Source organism: Ranitomeya variabilis, chromosome 2 (assembly GCF_051348905.1).
Source record: "Ranitomeya variabilis isolate aRanVar5 chromosome 2, aRanVar5.hap1, whole genome shotgun sequence".
Taxonomy (NCBI): Eukaryota; Metazoa; Chordata; class Amphibia; order Anura; family Dendrobatidae; genus Ranitomeya; species Ranitomeya variabilis.
This window is the reverse complement of record NC_135233.1, coordinates 193,839,792-193,864,376: the sequence shown is the minus strand read 5'-3', so window position 1 is coordinate 193,864,376 and position 24,585 is coordinate 193,839,792. Positions and strand designations below refer to the sequence as shown.

The 24,585-nt window shown below is 48.3% G+C and overlaps 1 protein-coding gene across 2 annotated transcripts in view; it reads right to left on the bottom strand.

Annotated features, from left to right (window-relative positions):
- The window catches only part of LOC143804855 (rho GTPase-activating protein 6-like), a 281,479-nt gene that overhangs the window by 37,174 nt on the left and 219,720 nt on the right, over positions 1-24,585 (bottom strand). For both annotated transcript variants that reach the window (XM_077283365.1, XM_077283366.1), the window contains exon 8: positions 5,601-5,749. In XM_077283365.1, the coding sequence (XP_077139480.1) occupies positions 5,601-5,749 (149 nt within the window). The remainder of the gene's footprint in view (positions 1-5,600; positions 5,750-24,585) is intronic.

Here is a 24,585-nt window from a genome sequence, read left to right as displayed (position 1 = left end):
ACTCACCTGACCTTAACCCCATAGATAATCTATGGAGTATTGTCAAGAGGAAGATGAGAGACACCAGACCCAACAATGCAGACGAGCTGAAGGCTGTTATCAAAGCATCCTGGGCTTCAATAACACCTCAGCAGTGCCACAGGCTGATCGCCTCCATGCCACGCCGCACTGATGCAGTAATTGATGCAAAACGAGCCCCGATCAAGTATTGAGTGCATTTACTGAACATACATTTCAGTAGGACAACATTTCGGATTTTAAAATAATTTTTCAAGCTGGTGCTATAAAGTATTCTAATTTACTGAAATAATGACTTTTGGGTTTTCATTGGCTGTAAGCCATAATCATCAACATTAACAGAAATAAACACGTGAAATAGATCACTCCGCTTGTAATGACTCTATACTGTATATGAGTTTTACTTTTTGTATTGAAGAACTGAAATAAATAAATAAATAAATAAATAAATTTAAGAACTTTTTGATGATATTCTAATTTTGTGAGAAGCACCTGTATCTTTTTCACTATGCCTTGCACTATACTTATCCTTCATTATATATTCTATTGTGTACATTACTAATATTAATAGATATTGCACATAACCACATCACAATATATTACAGAGATGCACGGCACTATTCACAGGAGTGGGGTCTTCAGGAGTAGGTATGCATCATTGTCCACCACCACCCTTACACCCTGATATTGTCCCCTGACATTGGGGTCATACACACAATTCATAGAAAATGACACATTACAAGTTGCTGTGATGAAAATAATTCCCAATTGGATCCACCTGTGATTTCAAATTTTTACTTTTACTTTAGGAGTTATTTGGATTCCATTCCTCAATTAGCTGATGATTTTGGTTTTCATTGATTGTCCATAGGTCATTTTGTGATCAAAGAATTTCACAGTTTACATCTGTAAAGATTCTCAACTTTTATCTCTCATTCATCAAGATCCAGTGTGTGATTTAAGTACTCCTTTAATTTATTTGAGCAGTGTATATATACAATTCGTATATTAGTGTGAAGATCTGAGGTTGTGGGTTGTAATAATCACCTAGGCAGGCTAGTGATGCAACTATTTTTTATTCCTTACATCCATGGTCTTACAACAACTCAGAGTAGAAGGCCAAAATATATTGTCCCCGGTCTACAAGATCCCAACCTGGGGGGCGGTAGTTCCACTGCTCCCATACCATGCAATACTCACTTTCCTATAACTTTTGGTTTGCCTACAGCTTTTGTATTTACCGCCAGTATAGTATGTAATCACAGTTCACGTTCCTTCAGATGACAGATACCACTACCGTAGCACATGTATCTAGTTCCAGCCAGCATCAACAGTCCTCAGGACAGTTCCTCAAATCCAGACGACAGATAACAAGACCGTAGCACATGTATCTAGTTCCAGCCAGCATCAACAGTCCTCAGGACAGTTCCTCAAATCCAGACGACAGATAACAAGACCGTAGCACATGTATCTAGTTCCAGCCAGCATCAACAGTCCTTAGGATAGTTCCTCAAATCCAGACAACAGATAACAAGACCATAGCGCATGTATCTAGCTCCAGTCAGCATCAACAGTCCTTAGGATAGTTCTCAAATCCAGACGACAGATAACACAACCGTAGCACATGTATCCAGCTCCAATTAGCAACCAATTTCCATTCCATTCATAGGCCATCCATACATGGGCACCAACACAAACTCACTCACTAAACATGTGGCTAATTGTTCTTCCTCTCCTATGATCAGCCCAATGGATGGGCAGAAGTGTTCACACCTTCCCCCTTAAAAATTTGCTGAAGAATGTTCCAGCCTGTCTGCAGAGTTGTGTATTAGGGATTCCTCCTGCAGAGAGGAACAAAGACACACATGTCCCCATCAAACACAGGACAAAAATGCTAATGTAGACCTTATGTACACATGAGATCCAGCCGCCATGTCTTCCTCTGCTTACTGTCACTGAATGCAAACATTGATTTGTGAGGCTGAACACTTTTCAGGAGAGATTTGTGCACCTTAAACAAATCTCCATTAAACACAATAATTTGATCAATGTACCGGTCCTTTGTGCTGGAAAAAGTCCTTAGCTAGCTCCTCACAATTAGTAATGTCCCCTTTTGTGCCTACAGACAATAATAATCCCCTTTGTGCCTCTGGAGCGCCCCCACTGTCGCAGGGCCGAGAGGTACCCGGTACCGGGCCTCTCTGTCTCGGTTCTGGGATTGTCACGGTGGCTATACCCGGTCCGTGACCCTGCTAAGGGGCGTCCAATAAAAGTTGAGAATGATGATGTGTGGTGCAGGGTGCGATGAATAACGAGGACACAGGGTTGCAGTCTCTTTACCTCTTTACTGAAGGCTTCAGGATCCTCAATCCAGAGTACAGTTAACAGGGCTGTCTGAGACCGGCCGGTCGGATGGCACCTCCAGAGTTCCCTTTGCAGGTGGAAGTCTGTGCCTTCCTTCTAGCGCTTGTGTTGTAGTCCTTCCCTGCTGAGCACTACGGGATAGTCCTCACAACTGTTGTCTGTTTCTGATGTTCCCTCACAACTGATTCTGATGTTCTTCTCCGTCCCCCAGATGATATGGCTAGGACGCACCCGTATGACGGGTAGGCCTGGAGTTCTTCCGGGACCCTAGAGTCGCCCCTCTCCCACTGTTGCCCCCTATGTCTGCTTAGGTGATTTAGGTGAGACAGCCCGCCTATAACTGACTGTCCTGCCGTTGGTTTGAAGTAAGGCTTGGAGCCAGTACTTCCTCGGTGTTTCCGGCCACCGGCTACGCGCCTCAGTAGGATGTTGCCTCGATCTTACAGCACGACTCCTACTGGTGTTTTCTCCTTGTTGCGTTGATCTCGTTTCTCACTCTTCACAATAAACCTCGCTTCTTGTCCTTTCTTGGGGTAGCGCCGCAATGAAGTGCAGGCGCGGTCCCGTAACGTTCTTTCTGTTCGCTAGGCCTCTGTCAAGATCCCACCCCTGACAGGGACCCCCCTGAATCTTCCCCTGCAACACCCTCTGCCACAGGATGTTGCCTGGTTCCAACCCAGTCAGCTTTCTGTCTAACTTCCTATCTAACCCCCAGTTTTACCAGATTGTGAGGAGTGGCCTAATACATAGCACCCTTAGCTCCCCCTGGAGGCCAGACTGTGAAGTGTATTAGTGTCTGTGATACCTGGTCAGGTGAACTCCTTCAGTGCCATCAGACGTACCAACACTCCCCTTAGCGGCGGAGCATCAGTATTGCAATGACCAGGACTCTGGGGCGCTGCACCTCCATATATTAATAATGCCCCCTTTGTGCCTCAGTTTATCAAAGGGATAATCTCAAGATCAATAGTTACACTCTATCCTTAGGATAGGGAATACATTACTGATCTCTGAGGGTCTGACCAGTGGGACAACCAACAATTCCAAGAATGGAGTTTGCAGAACTCAGTCTCTAATGGAGTGAAGTGTGCATGTGCAGCGCCCCAGAGTCCTGGTCGTTGCAGTACTGTGGCTCCGCCGCTAAGGGGAGCTATGGTACGTCTGATGGCACTGAAGGAGTTCATCTGACCAGGTATCACAGACACCAATACATTTCACAGTCGGGCCTCCAGGGGGAGCTAAGGGTTCTATTCACTAGGCCACTCCCCACCATTGTGGGTAAACTGGGGGTCAGGCAGGAAGTTAGATCAGAAAGCTGACTGGGTTGGAACCAGGCAACACCTTGTGGCAGAGGGTGTTGTGGGGGAAGATACAGTAGAGTCTCTGTCAGGGGTGGGATCCTGACAGAGGCTTGGCAACTTGAGCGAACGTAACGGGACCGTGCCTGCTCAGGATAGCGGCGGTGCCCAAGGAAGGATCAGAAGCGAGATAGATTGTGCTGAGTGAGAAACGAGATCAAAGCAATAAGGAGAATACCAGTAGGGGTCGTGCTGTAAGACCGAGGCAACATCCTACTGAGGCGCACAACCGGCGGCCGGAACGCCGAGGGAGTATTACAATAATCAGCTTCAAGCAATACTCTAAACAGCGGCAGGACAGTCAGTCTAAGGCGGGCTGTCTCACCTAAATCACCTATGCAGTCTTGGGGGGCAACTTGTGGAGAGGGGCGACTCTAGGGTCCCGGAAGAGCTCCGAGCCTACCCGTCAAACGGGTGCCGTCCCAACCGTAACATCAGGGAGGGACGGAGGATTAGCAGAACATCATCTAATCGAGTTGTGAGGGAACTTAAGAAACGGACACAACAGTTGTGGGGACTTTCCGTAAGCACAGCAGGGAAGGACCGCAACACATAGCGCTAGAAGGAAGGCACAGATTTCCACCTGTTAAGAGAACTCTGGAGGTGCCATTGGACCGGCCAGACTTGCGCAGCCTGGCTATCTGGACTCCGGACTGCGGACCCAGAGATCTTCAGTAAAGAGGTAAAAAGACTGCAACCTGGTGTCCTCGTTATTTACTGCACCGCACTACTACAGCACCATCACCACCATCATCTCCCCACATCTTTCACTGTGCGCCCCTCGGCAGGGTCACGGACCGGGGCCTAGCCACCGTGACAACCCCAGAGCAGAGACTGAAAGGCCCGGTACCGGGTACCCCTCGGCCCTGCGGCGGTGGGGGCGCTACACATGCCCAACCTTTCCTTTATTCACTGTCAGTAGGACCGGTGGGAATAGCTGAGTGCTCTATTCAGCTTTCTACTGGAGTTTTTTTTAAAGGGGTTATCTGGTGTAGAATGACGAGTCTGCAGTCACTGTGATGGGGCGAGGACGTGTCCATTAGATGGGTACTGCTGACCTTGTCATAGACATCGGCGAATCCTTGCAGCGTGCAGTGAACACAGACTAACTGCAGACTGGTCATTCTAGACCAAACAACCCCTTTAAGTTGACAGCTTAGAAACAGGCTAGCCAAGCCCACTGTTAAGCAAGAAAAGCAAAAAAAAGTGTCAGGCTTGTGGAATTTTGTGACTTCTTTTGATCCTTTTCTATTTTAAAAGTGGCACAATTTTCAAGCGACAAAATTTACGATTAGAGAATGAGCGCCCAGGTAAGAGTAGATCAGCGATTCCTAGGAATGAGACTCCCACTGTTAAGTTACTTGAAATGGACCAGTAGTCCTTAAGGGGTTGTCCGCAGGCTGACTGCAGCCTGTACTATGTCCTCAGAGTGGATATCCACCGGGATGAAATATGGATGAGGAGCTGCTGCTGACCAGCCATCACTGATTGGCTGCAGCAGTCACTAGACACAACAATGTCACGTCACCCACCTGCAGTGCTGGCATAGCTAGAATGGCGCCACTGGGGAAGGTGAATATACAATTGATTATTTTCCATGGGGCTCAGACTTGATTAATTGGGAGTTGTCCAGCAGTGGACAGTGCTACATAATGCCATGACATACCCCACTGGCTTTTGACCTCAGATCTCTCGACTACCCAGCCTCATGGCTTGTCCATGAGAAGTGATGAGCTACAACTGCAATCCAAACCAGTACATCACATTGCTGGCCATCTTGTGTACTTCAGCTGTCAATCAATTGCTGGAAGGATAGTCAATGTATTGATTAATGCTCGCCAAGCACTGCAGTGCACTCACCTGCTCTCCTGAACGGCTCTCTGTGTCTTTTTCATGAAGAGAAACCTTGTGTAGAAGTTGTAAGATCCGCAGCAACGTGTCGGCATTACATGGGGGCAGGGAGCATATCAGGAGCTGCTGAACATGTAGTCGTTGGTCAAGATCCATGTCTGGAAAAGGAAACGAAATGTACATATTTAAATAATGCGTCTACATTCTCATTTCTCTCTATGAACTTACACTACAATGCTGATTATAAAAGAACACTCCAAAATAAGCCACATTAAAGAGGCTGTCCACTATTAGACTGCCCCTTAATAATGAGCCTAGAGAGGTGAAAAAAATAACATTTGTCACGATTCCTCCTATCAGAGTGCCTGGACGCAGTGAATGACAGTTTTGCCGTTCCATCTAGGACATGCTGAGCAGTCAGTATAGTGAAGGACAGCTCAGACGTCCAATTGGATTCTGGGGCGTGCTGAGTTGTCAGTGTCTTGAGTGACAGTTTAGCTGTCCAATCAGGGTAGGGGTGTGCCGGGGATTCAACCATGTGTCTTCTACTTGGAGTAATTACCAGGCTATTTAGCCAGCTCTCTGCCTTTGATTGCTACCAATTGTAGCTTTGATCTTGAAGTGTGTGCTTGCTTGGTGCTCCTTGTATTCTGATCTTTGTTGTTTGACCTTCAATTTGCCTTGACCATCTGATTGCCTAGCCCTTTTGTTGTGATCCGCTATCATCCTGGAATTCTGCCATAGGACTGTTACCCAACTATGACTTTGTCTCACTCCTTTGTCTATGATGTACCCTCATGGCTATTGACCTTGGACCTCTTGATTACCCAGCCTAGCGGCTTGTTCATGAGTAGTGACTAGAGTCTGGAATTGATGCATAGCTCCTCTGTACTCAGCACTGACTCTTTTGCCAGTTTCCTGGCATCAACATCCAGTGTGGCTTTAGTTGAGCCTGCAGACAATTACTTTTTACTATATCAAAGATTGTTAAGAGCATATTCCCACTTTAGACAGACAAAGGAGCATTCCATTCTTAAACCCTTTCCGACACCGGGCGTAATAGTAGGCCAATGTCAGGCTCCTTTCCTTTGATGTGGGCTCTGGCGCTGAGTCCACATCTTCTCCGGCACAAGTCAGCTGTGTTAAACAGCTGACATGTGCCACTAACAGCCGCGGGTGGAATCGCGATCCACCCACCCACGGCTGTTAACTAGTTAAATGCCGCTGTCAAACTCTAACAGCGGCATTTAACACACGCTTCCAGCAATTGTGCCGGAAATCCTGCCCATCTGCACCTGTGTCACATGACCATGGGTCGCGAATGGGTTGGCAGGACAACCAGAGGTCTCCAGCAGGCCTCTATGGTTGTGAATGCCACCCAGTGGTCGGCGCTCATAGCAAGTGAACAATTCTGCTACTTGCAGGCATTCTGATCATTGTCTGTATGTAGCAGGGCCGATTGGGTTATTGCAGCTTCTAGTCTACATGGCAAAAGTAAAAAAAAAAGTTTTTAAAAATATAAAAAAATATAAAAGTTCCAATCATCCCCACTTTCGCCCCATTCAAAATAAAACAATTAAAAAAAAATCAAACATACACATATTTGGTATGGGAGCGTTCAGAATCGCCCGATCTATTAATATAAAAAAAGAATTAACCCGATCAGTAAATGGCATAGCAAAAAAAAAAATAAAACACCAGAATAAATTTTTTTCTGGTAGCCACAACATTGCATTAAAATGCAATAACAGGCGATCACAAGAATGGATCTGCACCAAAATGGTATCAGTAAAAACATCAGCTCAGCACGCAAAAAATAAGCCTTCACCCAACCCGAGATCAAGAAAAAGTTAAAGTTGGGTAAAGTTAAAGTTGGGTATCAAAAAACCTTCTTCCAAATAGACCCTCCTATTCATGATCACCACCCCCACTCCCTTGTCAGCCACCCTAATAACTATCTAGGGATTATTTTTAAGCGGTGATATGGCTGCATGTTCCCCCATAGTAAGGTTACTCCTTCCCAATTTTGGGGGTAAAGATCTTAACCCTTTGTGTATCAAGTGATGAAACGTTTCAATGTGACTACCTCTATGGTGAATCGGGTTGAATTGGGACTTGGGTCCAACATCTACATGTGGAAATGGAAAATCAGACTGAAGCTCTATGGATGGAGATGGTAGCTGATATAATATTTTTTCTGCTTTACTTTTAGTCTGAAATGTAAGTTAAGCGTCAAGTTCCTAACGAATGAATTGATGATAAGAAATAAATCAAACAAATCTGCCTTGGCAAAGAGCAAAAAGACAAAAATTCTGTTCAGTAGTTTCATGTCATCAACTTTTAGAAAATAGTCTGTTAAGTTAAAAATTCTTAAAAAAATAGAAAAGAAAAAAAGATCCTCCGCACAGCTGTTAATCTGATTAAACTCTGTAATAGCAAACAACCCCTTGCTTGTAGGAACAGCCGACAAAAATACCTTTTAATATAGTAACGGGGTGCAACTTCCAAAAAACACCTTGTAGTCCATGTAAAGATAAAAAAGTGCACTTACCCGTATTCGATAGTCACAACTTTATTTGGACATGGTACAAAAATTGCAGGGAGGGATGTGAAACAACGTGGACAACGGCCGTTTCGTGCCTCAGCACTTCAACAAGGCCGTTGTCCACGTTGTTTCACATCCCTCCCTGCAATTTTTGTACCATGTCCAAATAAAGTTGTGACTATCAAATACGGGTAAGTGCACTTTTTTTAATCTTTACATGGATTAAAAATTCTTAAGTCTTGTTCTTTTTTGTTGTGGGTTCGACGGTATGTCGCCTCTGAGAAGGGGATCTAGTCCTAGTCCCTCCCCTACAGCCTCTTTAACGGCTTTTCTTTTTATAGGTTGATTGGGATTGGGTGTAGTTAATAAAGGAAAAAAGATGTGATTTTATTGGTGCTGGTTTTTGGTCTGACAGAGAGAGAACCAAGGAGTACTGGTCCTAAATTGTTCACCAGGAGCCGGTCCAGCTCTGAAACGCATAGCGTTTTAAAACAAAAATAAGGGTTTTTTTTATGTTCATTTATTTTGATACCCAACTTTATGACTCAACATTTGGCAGCGCTTTTCTAAGCCCTCAGTTTTTCCTGCTTCCCATTTGCATTATCTGGACCCAATTCTTGGATCCAGTGGGTTGAGTAGCAGCCATCGGAGTGCCCTCTTATTTTGGCTATCATCAGAGTTGTGCCTGGAGCCGCATAACACATCCAGGTGAGCGGTTTTATTCGCTGTCCTATTAGTGCCCGCCGCAAACACACAGCTCCCGATAGATGCAATTATGCCCATAACAAGGGAATCACTTTGTGGACTGTTTAGATAGGACATATTTATACTCCCTTCTGGGTACATCGATGTCTCCTTGGTCTCAGCCTTGCTACATACATCACACTTAGACTGATGCCTCCTCATCAGTGCGGGTTGTACTTTGTACATCTTTACATGCAGGTTTATCTTGGAACGATACTCTGTACTACGACTTACCGTATACTTACCTTTTATGCTAATACCCTCCTGTTATTGTGTTAGAATTACTTCTTTTTTATACATGTGCTGTCTTATTAATTGTGTAGCGCCCCCACTGCCGCAGGGCCGAGGGGTACCCGGTACCGGGCCTCTGAGTCTCTGTTCTGGGGTTGTCACGGTGGCTAGACCCGGCCCGTGACCCTGCTGAGGGGCGTACAATGAAGGTGGAGAGAATGGTGATGATGATGTGGTGCAGTAAATAACGAGGACACCAGGTTGCAGTCTCTTTACCTCTTTACTGAAGGCTTCTGGGTCCTCAGTCCGGAATACGGTTAGCCGGGCTGCGCAAGTCCGGCCGGTCCGATGGCACCTCCAGAGTTCCCTTCGCAGGTGGAAATCTGTGCCTTCCTTCTAGCGCTTATGTGTTGTGGTCCTCCCCTGCTGTGCTTACGGGATAGTCCCCACAACTGTTGTGTCTGTTTCTCGTGTTCCCTCACAACTCAATTCTGATGTTCTTCTTCTTCTTCTCGTCCCCAAGATCTTATGGTAGGACGCACCTGTATGACGGGAAGGCTCGGAGCTCTTCCGGGACCCTAGAGTCGCCCCTCTCCACAAGTTGCCCCCTATGTCTGCGTAGGTGATGTAGGTGAGACAGCCAGCCTATAGCTCTCTGCCCTGCCGTTGGTTTGAAGTAATGCTTAGAGCCCTGTACTTCCTCGGCGTTCCGGCCACCGGTTATTTACGCCTCAGTAGGATGTTGCCTCGGTCTAACAGCACGACTCCTACTGGTATTCTCCCTGTTGCGTTGATCTCGTTTCTCACTCAGCACAATAAATCTCGCTTCTTGTCCTTTCTTAGGGCACCGCCGCTATGAAGTGCAGGCGCGGTCCCGTAGCTTTCTCTCTGTTTGCCAGGCCTCTGTCAGGATCCCACCCCTGACAGGGACCCTACCGATTCTTCCCCTACAACACCCTCTGCCACAAGGTGTTGCCTGGTTCCAACCCAGTCAGCGTTCTCTCTAACTTCCTGCCTAACCCCCAGTTTTACCAGACTGTGAGGAGTGGCCTAATGAATAGTACCCTTAGCTCCCCCTGGAGGCCAGACTGTGAAATGTATTGGTGTATGTGATACCTGGTCAGATGAACTCCTTCAGTGCCATCAGACGTACCATAGCCCCCCTTAGCGGCGGAGCCACAGTACTGCAACGACCAGGACTCTGGGGCGCTGCACTCCCCCCCGGTTAAATCCAGTACTCCTGGACTGGGATGAAAACAACAATACATGTCAGCAAAAAGACATACAATTTTGAAAATGCAAGTACAAGTCAACTTTTTAACAGAGCTTCCCTTTATGGGAGGTGAGGACACTTGAACGTTACAAACATGGTTAAATACTTTTTAAATAACTTTACTATAGATAACTTTTCTTACCCAACTGGGTATTCTACTAAGTGCTAAATTTTTAACATTAATCCAACTTTGCCTTTAAGGACGTACTCGCTAAATCCACTAAAGACCTTCTTATATCACATATAAGGCTAATTAACTTTTATGCATTCTCCTTCTTTACGTCTGCAGGACCGCCTGTCCTAACTGCTCCAGACCTACTGCCTCTCCTTTCTGTTACAGGACCGCTCCTTTCCGCCCGAGCCTACTGTCCTTCCACTATTATACACAGTATAGAACATATCATTTTTCTTTCAGTTTAAGATCACTGAGCCATCTCTATATGGCTCCTAGGAGGACTCACTACTAACCCCTACGGGTTCACTTCCTGTCCTCATTCTTCTATTAACATTATTGAACATTTCTTACAATCAACTAGTTAGTTACATTTAACTTTCACATATCAACATCATCAATACTTTCTTTTCAAGACATTATTGCCATTCAACCATCTTAAGGCAACACTGTTCATAAGTGCAGGATGTGAACATCACCTTTAAGAGGGGACCAAGTCTCTATGAGGTAGTGCAACTTCTCAAGCCGCAAGTCCGTAAGCAGCAAGGACTCCAGTGCAGGTTCCAAGAACCGTATCTTCGCAAAGAGTCCGTCTTTTATGTAAAATCAGTAGAGAACACCTTTAAGAAGGTGCAAACTATATACAAGGAGTTTGTATCATGCATTGTTCATGATTCAGCAGTTCTGGATAACTTGTGCAAAACGTAGAAAACAAACAAAGATAATAGGGATCCCGGGTCAACAAAGGGATCCCTTTAAGAGTTAACCCTGGACGGGTTTTAGCAGCAAAATAGCAGAGAAAAACAATGAACTATTTACAATCATTAAAGCGTTTTTGCTTACTCTGATGGTGGCTGAGCAGGGGGTGGTCTTCTTCCAGGCCTCACCCGGCCTACGGGTCGCATTGGTGCAGCAAGGGCTGGTCCTGGCTCCAGCAGCGACAGAATCCCTCTGCGAGATGCCCTCCTTACTCGTGGGCAAGCGCAACCCAGGGGCACACGGTGGACCCGGACCTCCTGAGGTTCCGCGGGGACGGGCTCCGACACCTTCCCTGCAGAAGGCTCGTCCTCCGGCGTCCAGGCAGCAGCCTGGAGGGCGACGCACCGCTGGACGCCTCGAGCTATGCAGCCAGTCTCGCCAGCTTCCCTCCTCCACCGGGTGTAGGTCACGGCATCGCCAGGCTCCAGGTCGGGATCGTACCTTCCCCCGCAGGGCTCCACTTCTTCCCGATCCACACGGACCTGCAGTGGCTCCCCGATCTCCTGGATAACTCCCCTTCCTTTCCGGGAGTTAAAGGATATTACTACACCCCAGTGTGACGGTGGAACCTCCTCGACACTCCTCAGATCGACCTGGGCTGCCGGTTGGGGTCTGTTCCGCCACGCCGTCATCAGGCGCTGCAGGTGCTCTGCCTCCGGCATGATCCTCAGGCCCTGTGCCTGCAGCTCACACTCCGCCGCGGTCGGGATGAAAGAAGCGGGGGACACCGGAGACAGGCGGACCTCTGTAGGTTGGCCCAGCCGAGCGATCACACGGGCATCGGCTTCCAGGCGGCAGGCTATCTGCCGGGCCTCTGCTGCAGCCACACACTCCTCGGACATCGGCCATGGGGGTCGGCCTATCAGTAGCTCCGCCAGGGTCAATTCCCGCAACGATGGCGTGTCCGGGGCTGTGTCGGGTTGTGCAGCCTCTTGCTGAGTCGGTTCATTCCCACGCGGTGCTTCCGGCGTCGCCATTTTCGCTTCCTCTCTGGTGTCCTCTTCCCGCGGTCTCTTTCGTGGGCGGCCCCTTCTCCATGGTCTCCATCCTCCAAAGAGAATGAGGAGGCGGACCTCGGCTGCTGACGGACACGTCCTCAGGACACAGAAATATTTAGACTGGGCGGCCATGGTCGTTCGCGCTCTCCAGCTTGTCTACGCCCACTCCACGCCCTTCTTCTTCTCCTGCGCTCTCCTCAGCGCTATAATGGCGGCGGATTTTGGCGGCAAGTGGCACAGCACAGTCTTTGCAATAAAGTACAGTCCAAGCACAGTAAATCACAGTTCCAAGGCACACATGACCCGATTCTTCAGGCTTAAGTAGATCCTGTTCGTGACGCCAAGTTTGTAGCGCCCCCACTGCCGCAGGGCCGAGGGGTACCCGGTACCGGGCCTCTGAGTCTCTGTTCTGGGGTTGTCACGGTGGCTAGACCCGGCCCGTGACCCTGCTGAGGGGCGTACAATGAAGGTGGAGAAAATGGTGATGATGATGTGGTGCAGTAAATAACGAGGACACCAGGTTGCAGTCTCTTTACCTCTTTACTGAAGGCTTCTGGGTCCTCAGTCCGGAATACGGTTAGCCGGGCTGCGCAAGTCCGGCCGGTCCGATGGCACCTCCAGAGTTCCCTTCGCAGGTGGAAATCTGTGCCTTCCTTCTAGCGCTTATGTGTTGTGGTCCTCCCCTGCTGTGCTTACGGGATAGTCCCCACAACTGTTGTGTCTGTTTCTCGTGTTCCCTTACAACTCAATTCTGATGTTCTTCTTCTTCTTCTCGTCCCCAAGATCTTATGGTAGGACGCACCCGTATGACGGGAAGGCTCGGAGCTCTTCCGGGACCCTAGAGTCGCCCCTCTCCACAAGTTGCCCCCTATGTCTGCGTAGGTGATGTAGGTGAGACAGCCAGCCTATAGCTCTCTGCCCTGCCGTTGGTTTGAAGTAATGCTTAGAGCCCTGTACTTCCTCGGCGTTCCGGCCACCGGTTATTTACACCTCAGTAGGATGTTGCCTCGGTCTAACAGCACGACTCCTACTGGTATTCTCCCTGTTGCGTTGATCTCACTTTCTCACTCAGCACAATAAATCTCGCTTCTTGTCCTTTCTTAGGGCACCGCCGCTATGAAGTGCAGGCGCGGTCCTGTAGCTTTCTCTCTGTTTGCCAGGCCTCTGTCAGGATCCCACCCCTGACAGGGACCCTACCGAATCTTCCCCTACAACACCCTCTGCCACAAGGTGTTGCCTGGTTCCAACCCAGTCAGCGTTCTCTCTAACTTCCTGCCTAACCCCCAATTTTACCAGACTGTGAGGAGTGGCCTAATGAATAGTACCCTTAGCTCCCCCTGGAGGCCAGACTGTGAAATGTATTGGTGTATGTGATACCTGGTCAGATGAACTCCTTCAGTGCCATCAGACGTACCATAGACCCCTTAGCGGCGGAGCCACAGTACTGCAACGACCAGGACTCTGGGGCGCTGCAATTGTATATACCATTGTGATGTGTTCGCCTGTCTTCAGCAGTGCATCCATTATACCAACATTTGTATTCACTAAAGTTTTTTTTATCTGGATTATAATGGCATGATTTATGACTAAACAGTTTGGTTCTTTTTTTGGCAGCTATGGCTAGTACTGTACCTAGTAGCACTCCCTTTTGTAAGTATTATAGATGAGCGGTGTTCGACCCGAACTGTTCGCCAATTTCAAATTCGAGCTGTTTTGGGCGTTGGAGTCGTTCGTCGAACTCGAACAGTTTGCTTAAAATTCGGCTGTTCGAGTTTCTGTTCGATAACTGTTCGTTAACTGTTCGTTCACCAAAAGCCTAACTTGATTTGCACATTAAAACTGTTTATCATTGTTAATAGACTGTTTCAGTGTATAGTGGGCGGGGGATAGATCTGTGCTGAAATAATGCCGATCTTCATTTTTTTTTCTTTCCCGCATTTACAGTGGGGCGGTGCAGTCTCTCAGGATATCAGCAGTGCGCACACACACAGCAATGTGCATGTGATGCACACAAGCAAGGGCATGTGTCATTGGCTGTGTATGTCCCATGTCCTTGCCCTATAACAACCAGCCATTTTCCCCGTCGCCACCATTTCCTCACTGCTGCAGCTTAGTGTTAGACGGCACCGCTGCTGCTGTGGGCGCTATACAGTATAAGAGTGTGAATTGCGAGCGAATTTGCAGTTAGACAGAGAGAGATAGGTTTAGGGAGTCAGGACTAGTTGTAATATCAGCCCTTTTCAGGGTAGGCTACAGCAGTTCATAGCACTTTTTTCCAGGCAGGTCTGTGCCAGTGCTGTGCAAGTGTTTGTCACAGCATTTGGTGTAATCTAGCTCAGATAATCCTTTTGGCCTAGTAGCATTGTATGGTAGGCATCTGAGTAGCCCGCCTGTTAAGCTAACTACACCGCCTGTGTATCTAAATTTTTACTGCATCTAACCCAGTAAGGCTAGGTTCACATTGCGTTAATGGGTGATCGCTAACGGACAGCGTTGCACGGCGAAAATGTCGCAATTAACGCCGTGCAACGGGTCCGTTAGCGCACCCATTGACAGCAATGTTAATTTCGCCAGCAGCGCATCACTAGCGCGTGCCTTTTTTGGCTCGTGCTAGTGATGTGCCGTTCTTCTGTGACGCGCCTCGGACGCTGCTTACAGCGTCTGCGGCGCTCCCGAGGTCCGTTCCCCGCTCTCGCAGATCGGGAATCTGCGAGAGCGGGGACGTTAACGCGACCCCCAAACGTGATCCATAAAAATACATTGCGTTAGCGCAATCCGCTAGCGCTAGCGCTAAACGGATTGCCCTAACGCAATGTGAACCTAGCCTAAATTGTTTTGGGCTTAGGAGCAGTGTCTGCACGTCAGCGGAGTAGCCTGCCTGTGAAGCTAGCTAACACCACCTGTGTATCTAATAATTTGTTACTGCATCTAACCCAGTAAATCATTTTGGGCTTAGTAGCAGTGTCTGCACATCAGCGGAGTAGCCTGCCTGTGAAGCTAACTACACTGCCTGTGTATCTAATAATTTTTTACTGCATCTAACCCAGTAAATCGTTTTGGGCTAGTACCACAGTTTGGCCACTCAGCTCTGCTCGGTTTCTATCCATCATTTTTTGTGCCAACTACAGAGTTGCCAATTAGTTAAGCACCAAAATGAGTGGCAAAAGGCCTGCTGCTGGTGGAAAGGGAAATAGGCGTGTTGGAAAGGGAAAAAAAAGGTTGTGTCTGTGGGGTAGGTGGTAAAGCAACAGTAACATCTGCAGAAGAAAGACCATCTTCCAGCCAAAGTAAGATGTCTACTTTTTTTCGTGGACAATCTGATATGATCCCTTTCTTAAGACCATCGCTACGAGCATCGCTACAAACTCCAGATGAGGCACAAAAAGAGCAGGTGCTTGAACGGATATCAAGTGCTCGTTCAAGTGGGCTCTCCTCCACCTCAACATCACAAATACTCCAATCCTCAGAGGTGTCACCCCAATCGCACTTGCTTCCTCACAGCACCCAAGTCTCCAGCCACCCGTCTGAGTATGGGGTAACACAGATGGCTGAGTCTGCAGAGCTGTTTACTCATACTATAGCCTGGGAATCAGAGGTCTGCTCCAGAGCTTCTGTGAATCCAGACGAGGAAATGATCTGCACTGATGCCCAGAATCTTTGTGAGTCGGATCCAGGCCCAGATGAAGAAGGTTCTGAGCATTATGTAGACCCACGTTCCCAAACTGTAACTCCTGTTGGTGGAGACAATGAGGAAGATGATGATGAGACTGAGATACCTGATTGGAACGAAAACTTGACTTTTCGGTCAGGGCAGGAAGACGTTGGCTCTGAGGATGACGGGTGTGAGAACACACAGGGTGATGATGACGAGGTTGGAGACCCCACTTACTGTCAACCCACAGTCCGCCAGTCCATGAGGTCAGCAAAGGAGGTGGAGGAGGAGGCTAATGACGACGAGGTTAGGTTGCGCCTTCCTAGACAGAGACAGAGTACTGGAAGCACGTCAACAACTGCATCCTCAACCACAACTGTGCCTCTGAGCACAAGTGGTGGCTCTTCAGGTTGCATGGGCTCTAAGCCTTGCATAGCCTGGGCATTTTTTGAGATTGCAAAGGATGACCCAACTCATGTTGTCTATAAGATTTGTCACCAAAATCTCACTAGAGGCCAAAAAATGAATAGTTTGAGTACTTCATGCATAAACCGTCACATTGATATGAGGCGTAAGTTGCAGTGGGAAGCTCACTGTGCTACAATGCGGCCTTGTGGGCCGGGTCAACCACTGTCTGCCCCATCAAGTGCATCCGCGGCCTCTTCATCCTCTGTGACTGTGAGGACAGCAGTCGCACATGGTTTTGGATGCAGACCTTCCACCTCTTTACTCGCAACAGCCAGTGTGATTGGCAGGTCGTCAGTACATTTGCAAGTGAAACACCTGCAGGTGTTGAGCGCTCTATGACATTGAGACCACATTTTGATCAAGGCAACATAATATCTCCACCTGCACCTTCCTCATAGACAAGCAGTTTGCCGGGGACACCCTACTCAACCCCGTCTAAGCACGGCAGCCAGCCCTCAGTCCCTCAGATGTGGACAAGTAAAAGACCATTCCCTCCTAGCCATGACAAAGCTAAGAGGTTGAATTTTACCATCTGCAAGCTGTTGGCTACAGAAATGTTGCCTTTCCGCCTGGTGGACACAGAGGATTTTCGAGACCTTATGTTCGTCGCAGTGCCCCAGTACCAGATGCCCAGTCGCCACTACTTCTCAAAGAAGCTGTGCCTGCGCTACACCAGCATGTCGTACACAACAATTTTTATCCCACTATTTCGGACTAGATGGGCTTCTGCAGAGGGCACGGTCGCTGTGTGATCACTTCTGCCGTTTGCATCCTGCAGCTCAACGACTTACATCTCTACAGAAGTCGTTGGGCCTGCTGTTATGGCTGGACCTGGTGGTTAGGAGCACCGGGAATGACCTGATAGTCAAAACTGCAAAATAGAGCGAGCTCTGGGAAGTGGGAGCTCTGCTGACCGCAGCCCTAATCTATTATCACACACACTAGAATTAGCCGTGGATCGTACCTGACTCTGCCTAGATGACTCTTCACAGCCTGAGAGGTAACTTCCCCTAAAGAGAAATATAGCCTCACCTTGCCTCAGAGAAATTCCCCAAAGGAAAAGAGCAGCCCCACACATATATTGACTGTAAGTTAAGAGGAAGGCACAAACATAGGAATGAGACAGGTTTCAGCAAAGGAGGCCCGACTTACTAAATAGACAGAAGATAGATAAAGGGATCTTTGCGGTCAGCACAAAAAACTACAAAAAGCCACACAGAGTGAGCAAGAAACCCCCCGCACCAACTCACGGCGCGGTAGGTGCCACTCTGCAACCCAGAGCTTCCAGCTAGCGAGACAATATCATGATAGCCAGCTGGACAAAACTTAGCAGGTACTCAGAAATATATTCAGCACACAAATGAACAACAAATGAGCTTAACAGGGACTTAGCTTCTGCTGAAGTAGACAGGTCATCAGGAGATCCAAGTGAGATCTGAACCAGTACAGATACATTGACAACTGGCATCAGGTAACGATCTGAGCAGAGTTAAATAGAGGAACCAGCCCAGTCTTAAACGATGCAAATGAGGAAGCCACCTCCAGACCAGCAGCTCCAGTTTCAGCCACCAGAGGGAACCCACGGACAGAACTCACAGAAATACCATTCCTGACCACAGGAGGGAGTTCCAGAACAGAGTTCACAACAGCCTGCCAGTTCACCGGCTGAAATACGATGTGCCCACACGGTGAAATTCAACTCTGCACATGTTGCAGCGACTGTGGCAGCACCGACGAGCCCTGGTGCAATACGTTATGACGTATAGCCTGGGCCAACGAGATCCAGAGATGGGGCAAATCACGCTGCAGGAGTGGTTTCAGATCAGGGACCTATGCACCTTTCTGCAGTTTTGAAATAGCGACGAAGATGTTTAGTGCTGACGATGCCATTATCAGCATGACTATTCCAGTCATTTACATGCTTTAGCACACCTTAAACAGTATTCGGAGTCAGGTGGTGGAGCAAGAGGAGGAGGAGGAGGAACAGGAGGAGTCATATGCGGAAGGGATATCTCCAAGGTCCAGACGGTTGGCAGCACCAAGGCGGCTGGCATTGGAGGGTGGGGGAGAGGAATTACCCAGGGCACATGGTAGCAGCCAAACTGTTGAGGAAGGTGCAGGAGCCGAGGAAGAAGTGGAGGATGAACTGGCGCTGGGCATGCAAGACTCATCAGATGAGGGAGACCTTGATCAAATTTCTGTTGTGCGAGGTTGGGGGGAGAGGGCAGAGGAAAGAAGCATGATTCTAACCTCGGCGCCACCAAGACAACATGGACTTGGTCCTCCTGGATGCGCAAGACACATGAGTGCCTTCTTGCTGCACTACCTGCAACATGACCCTCGGATTGTCAGAATCCGAAGTAATGCCGACTACTGGGCTGCCACACTCTTAGATCCCCGGTACAAAAGTAAATTTGGCGAAATAATTCCTGCCATAGAAAGGGATTCACGCATGCAGGAGTATCAGCAGAGACTATTACAGAATCTTACATCTGCTTTTCCACAAAACACCAGAGGTGCACGTAGTGAATCTCTGAGTTCTAACTTGCCAACCGTGGGACTGTCGAGTCATCACTCAAACCGTAACAGTAACATCGTATCTGGTGGTAACAGCAATTTTTTCCAATCGTTTCAACAATTTTTTAGACCATCCTTTGCAAGGCCACAGGAGACAAGAAGTCTGACGCACAGCCAACGCCTAGAGAGGATGGTACAAGAGTATCTCCAAGTTAACATCGATGCCATGACTGTGGAACTGGACCCTTGCTCATTTTGGGCTTCCAATCTGGAAAAATGGCCTGAGCTTGCCACTCACGCCTTGGAGATCTTGTCATGCCCCGCAGCCAGCGTTCTCTCTGAACGTGTGTTCAGCGCTGCTGGTGGTGTGCTGACAGAAAAGCGCACGCGGCTGTTCAGTGAGAATGTAGACAGACTAACGTTCATCAAGATGAACAAATTCTGGATCCGCAAGGACTTTTCTACCTCTGTGTCATCCTGGGGAGACTAAAAGCTTGATGATTTTTGAAAATCACCTCACCAACCTTTTTAAGAAACTCTGGGGAAATTGATGCCACTTAAGTGGTGTCTGTGGCAAAATTTTTGGAAAAAATGGAGACTCTTTTCGGAGTCCCCTTGCTGTGTTTTACATGACATTGGCATCGTCAATTCCAGGTGGGTGGGGTCGCTCCCCCCCTTTTAACCTTTAGAAACTACATACACTATGGCTTGGGGTAACACAAATGGTTGAGTCTGCAGAGCTGTTTACTCATACTATGGCCTGGGATTCAGAGGTCTGCTCCAAAGCTTCAGTGTCTACTAGTCAGTAGAGTAGCCCACTCATGAAGCAAGCTACACTGCCTGTTTATCTAATTAATAATTTTTAACTGCATCTATCCCAGGCAATACTTTGGGCCTAGTAGCAGTGTCTGCTACTCAGCAGAGTACCCCACCCAAGAAGCAAGCTACACCGCCGATTTATCTAAGTACTAATTTTTAACTGCATCTAGCCCAGGCAATACTTTTCGCCTAGTAGCAATATCTGCTACTCAACAGAGTACCCCACCCATGAAGCAAGCTACACCGCCGGTTTATCTAAGTACTAATTTTTAACTGCATCTAGCCCAGGCAATACTTTGCGCCTAGTAGCAGTGTCTGCTTCTCAACAGAGTACCCAACCCATGAAGCTAGCTACACCGCCTGTAGATCTAATTACTTATTTTTACCTGCATCTAGCCTAGGAAATCCTTTTGGGCCTAGTAGCAGTTTCTGCTACTCAGCGGAGTACCCCACCCATGAAGCAAGCTACATCGCCTGTAGATCTAATTACTAATTTTTAACTGCATCTAGCCCAGGAAATCCTTTTGGGCCTAGTAGCAGTTTCTGCTACTCAGCAGAGCACCCCACCCATGAAGCAAGCTACACTGCCTGTTTGATCTAATTACTAATTTTTACTGCATCTAGCCCAGGCAATACTTTGGACCTAGTAGCAGTGTCTGCTACTCAGCAGAGTACCCCACCCGTGAAGAAAGCTACACCGCCTTCTTTCTCAATCTAACCCCTCGGCTCTGGGGTGTCCGCTCTTCCTCCAGCTCTCTCCTTCTCACAGGTGGACTACAGCGTGTATTCACACTGTGGCGAATCTTTTGGGCCCAGGCATAAGTTGTTGAGGTAATGGATAATATGTGCCCCCTTAGAAACGTCCATGACGACCCATTTGAGGAAGCAACTAAACGCCTCAAATAGTGAGCAGGATATGGAGCACCCCATGGGCAAACAGCGATCTATGTAGTATGCTCCTTCACAGAAGCAGCCCAATAAGCGAACACTATTAGGAGGCACAGGTAGTAACTAGAACGCCCCCTCAATGTCAGTTTTGGTCATTAGAGTGCCCCTTCCCAACTTCTTGACCCGCCTGATTGCCTCATCAAAGGAGGTACAGTATATAGTACTGTACTTGATTCCATGTCGATGTTGTCGTTTACTGACCTGCCCCTTGGATATGACAAATGGTGGATTAGTCTGAATGTATTGGGATCCTTTTTTGACACGACTCCCAAAGGGGATGTTACGCCGCCTGTCACGCCGCCTAATACTTACCTGTCCGGCTGGCGCACTCCCGATGCTCCTGTTCGCTCTCCTTCCTCAGGCTTCTCGGGCACTCATCCTTTCTGCGGTCCGCGCATGTGCAGACACGCTCCTTTCACCGCTATTGCTTCTGGGAGGTCATGACCCAATATGGCGGCGCCCATCGGGTACTTCCTGCCGTACCTACCAGTCCTGTGTTCCTGCCTGACCTGTGTTTCTAGCTGTCCCCGCCAATCCTGCGTGCCTGCCTATCCTGTGTTCCTGCCATAACCACCAGTCCTGTGTTCCTGTCGTTCTCTGCCAAACGTGTCCTTTCTCCATATCGGTCAGTACTCTGTCCTTGCAGCCTCTGTCTGTCCTGTGTCTCTGCTGTTCGGGTCACCTCAGTGGCTCTGTCTCTCTCCCGTCTGCTGTCCTTCTTTGGTTCAGCCCATAGTTGTCCCTTTGGCTCTGGCATTTGCGGCTTCACCCTCCTTGGGCCTGTCCCAAACACTGCCTGTACAGGGGGTGGCGCTATCTGGTCTGCTCATCCTCGGGGGCTCTGAAGCCGCGACCCAGTGGGTCCACTACTCGAGTTGTTATAGTACGCAAAGGCCATGGATCCCACTGTAGCTGCAGCTGCTCAGAAAGAACTTGTTTTCCTGTGGGAAAATCAGACTCGGATGAGGTCCTTTATGAAATCTATGGACTCCCGTCTCTCAGCCCTCCAGTCCTCTGATCCGGGGAATGCCTCACGGCTGGCCAGTTTGCAACAAGAACTGGCACAGCAGCGTGATGCCAGTCCCATATTCTGGGTTATATAGCATCTGTCAATAGCCGACTCCTTTATCTTCAGTCAGACGCATCTGTTCCTTCACCAGCTCTTGTTCCTCATCCCCCTCCCCGTTTGGCCAAACCTCCTCGATTTAATGGAGATCCCAAATTATGTCGAGGATTTCTTAATCAGTGTCGTCTTCATTTCGAGTTCCTTCCTCTGCAATATCCTACGGATCGGGCCAAGGTAGCTTTTATTGTTTCGCATTTGGAGGGTGATGCTCTAGCATGGTTTAATCCTCTTTGGGAGCGGGATGATCCTGTGGTTCTTCAGCTCACTTCATTTTTGGAGATGTTTCATCGAGTATTCGATGAACCGGGTCGCTTGGCCTCTACCACTGAGGCTTTGTTTAATTTACTTCAGGGGTCTTTAACTGTTGGGCAATACGCTATCCAGTTTCGGACCTTATCTCCTGACTTGGGTTGGAATAATGAAGCTTTAGTGGGGGCTTTCTGGCGGGGGCGATCTAGCCGTATGAAGGATGAACATGCAGGCCAAGATACTCCAACTAATTTGGAGGATTTAATTGCCTTGGCTACTCGCATAGACCTTCACTTTCAGGAGCGAAATTTCCTCGTTCTTCTATGCCTTCTCGTAGACCTCCCAGTCCACGTCCCAGAGTCTCAGCTTCGGTTTCTGCTCCTGAGCCGATGCAAGTGGATCGTCTAAAACTCTCCGAACAATGTCGTAAGGAGAGACGCGCCCAGGGTCTCTGTTTTTTTACTGTGGAAGCTCCTCTCATCTTATCAGAGCCTGCCCAGATCGTCCGGAAAACCTCTCCACCTAGGTCAGGTAAGAGAGACCTCCCTAGGTGCATGTGAAACCTCTCAACCCCTCACTCCGCCTGTTTTGTTGCATATTCACGATAAACATTTTTCTCTTGAGGCTTATGTGGACTCGGGTGCAGCGGGAAATTTTATTAGGTTAGAGGAGGTTATTAAGTTTTCTGTCCCTGTCAGGTCTTTAGAGAATCCTCTTTTTCTCGCTTCCGTAGACGGAAAACCTTTGCAAGAAACTATAACTCATGTTACGTAGTTAGTAGAGCTTCAGGTAGGGGCTCTTCATAGGGAGAGAATTTTGTTTTTCGTTTTAGCCAACATCTCTCATCCTATTCTTCTCGGTCTCCTGTGGTTGCTTCTGTGGTTGCGGGTCCACGAAACCTTCTTAGACTGGTATAGGGGCAACATTCTTCGTTGGGGAGATTCCTGTCGGACTCATTGTCTGCTGCTGATGCGTCCTGTGGGTGTCCCCTGTTCCTCCCCCATTCCTTTCCGGATTGCCCTCTGTTTATTCTTCCTTCGCTGATGTTTTTGACAAAAAAGAGGCGGAGACTCTTCCGCCACATCGACCCTACGACTGTCCTATTGACCTCGTTGCTGGTACCACTCCTCCTAGAGGAAGAATCTATCCTCTCTCTCCTGCAGAGACTCAAGCTATGTCTGACTATGTTCAGGAGAACCTCGCCAGAGGCTTCATTCGAAAATCTTCGTCTCCAGCTGGGGCAGGTTTCTTTTTTATGAAGAAGAAGGATTGTACTCTCTGTCCTTGTATTAACTACAGAGGGTTAAACAACATTACTGTAAAGAATATATATCCATTGCTTCTTATTTCAGAACTTTTTGACCGCCTGAGAGGAGCACGAATTTTTACCAAACTTGATCTTCGGGGAGCCTACAACTTGGTTCGAATCCGTGCAGGGGACGAGTGGAAGACTGCATTCAACACTCGGGACTAGGGTTGAGCGAAACGGATCGGACAAATTAAAAAATGGCCGACTTTTGGCAAAGTCGGGTTTCATGAAACCCGACCCTATCCTAGTGTGGGATCGGCCATGCGGTCGGCGATCAGCGCGCCAAAGTCGCGTTTCGTATGACGCGTTCAGCGCCATTTTTCAGCCAATGAAGGAGGAAGCAGAGTGTGGGCAGCGTGATGACATAGGTCTCGGTCCCCACCATCTTAGAGAAGGGCATTACAGTGATTGGCTTGCTTTCTGCGGCGTCACAGGGGCTATAAAGGGGCATGTACACCGACCACCACCTTACTTCTGCCGATGTAGCATAGGGAGAGATTGCTGCAACTTCATCAGAAGAGGGGATATAGTTAGGGAGGGAAGATTAACCCCAAACTGCTTGTGCTGTAGCGATTTCCACTGTCCAACACCACCTTTTTTTTTGCAGGGACAGTGGAGGCTACATTTTTGTGCATCAGCTCTGTAGTTTATTAGGCTGCCTTATAGGCTAGGTTCACATTGCGTTAGTGGGTGGTCGCTAACGGACAGCGTTGCATGGCGAAAATGTCGCAATTAACGCCGTGCAATGGGTCCGTTAGCTCACCCATTGACAGCAATGTTGTTTCAGCCTGAAGCGCATCGCTAGCGCGTGCCTTTTTCGGCTCGCGCTAGTGATGTGCCGCTCTTTTGTGATGCGCCTCGGATGCTGCTTGCAGCGTCCGCGGCGCGCCCGAAGTCCATTCCCCGCTCTCGCAGATCGGGGATCTGCGAGAGCGGGGACGTTAGCGCGACCCCTAAAGGTGGCCCCTACAAATACATTGCATTAGCGCAATCCGCTAGCGCTAAACGGATTGCCCTAACACAATGTGAACCTAGAGGCTCCCTGATAGCTGCATTGCTGTTTGCATGCTGCTGTGCAAACCAACTGCTTTTTTAAAAGCAAAAATCCTGTTGCTCCTTTCTGCACAGTTATCTTGATTATTTGTCCACACTTTTGTGTGCAGCAGTCCTTTTTATTCCTGCCA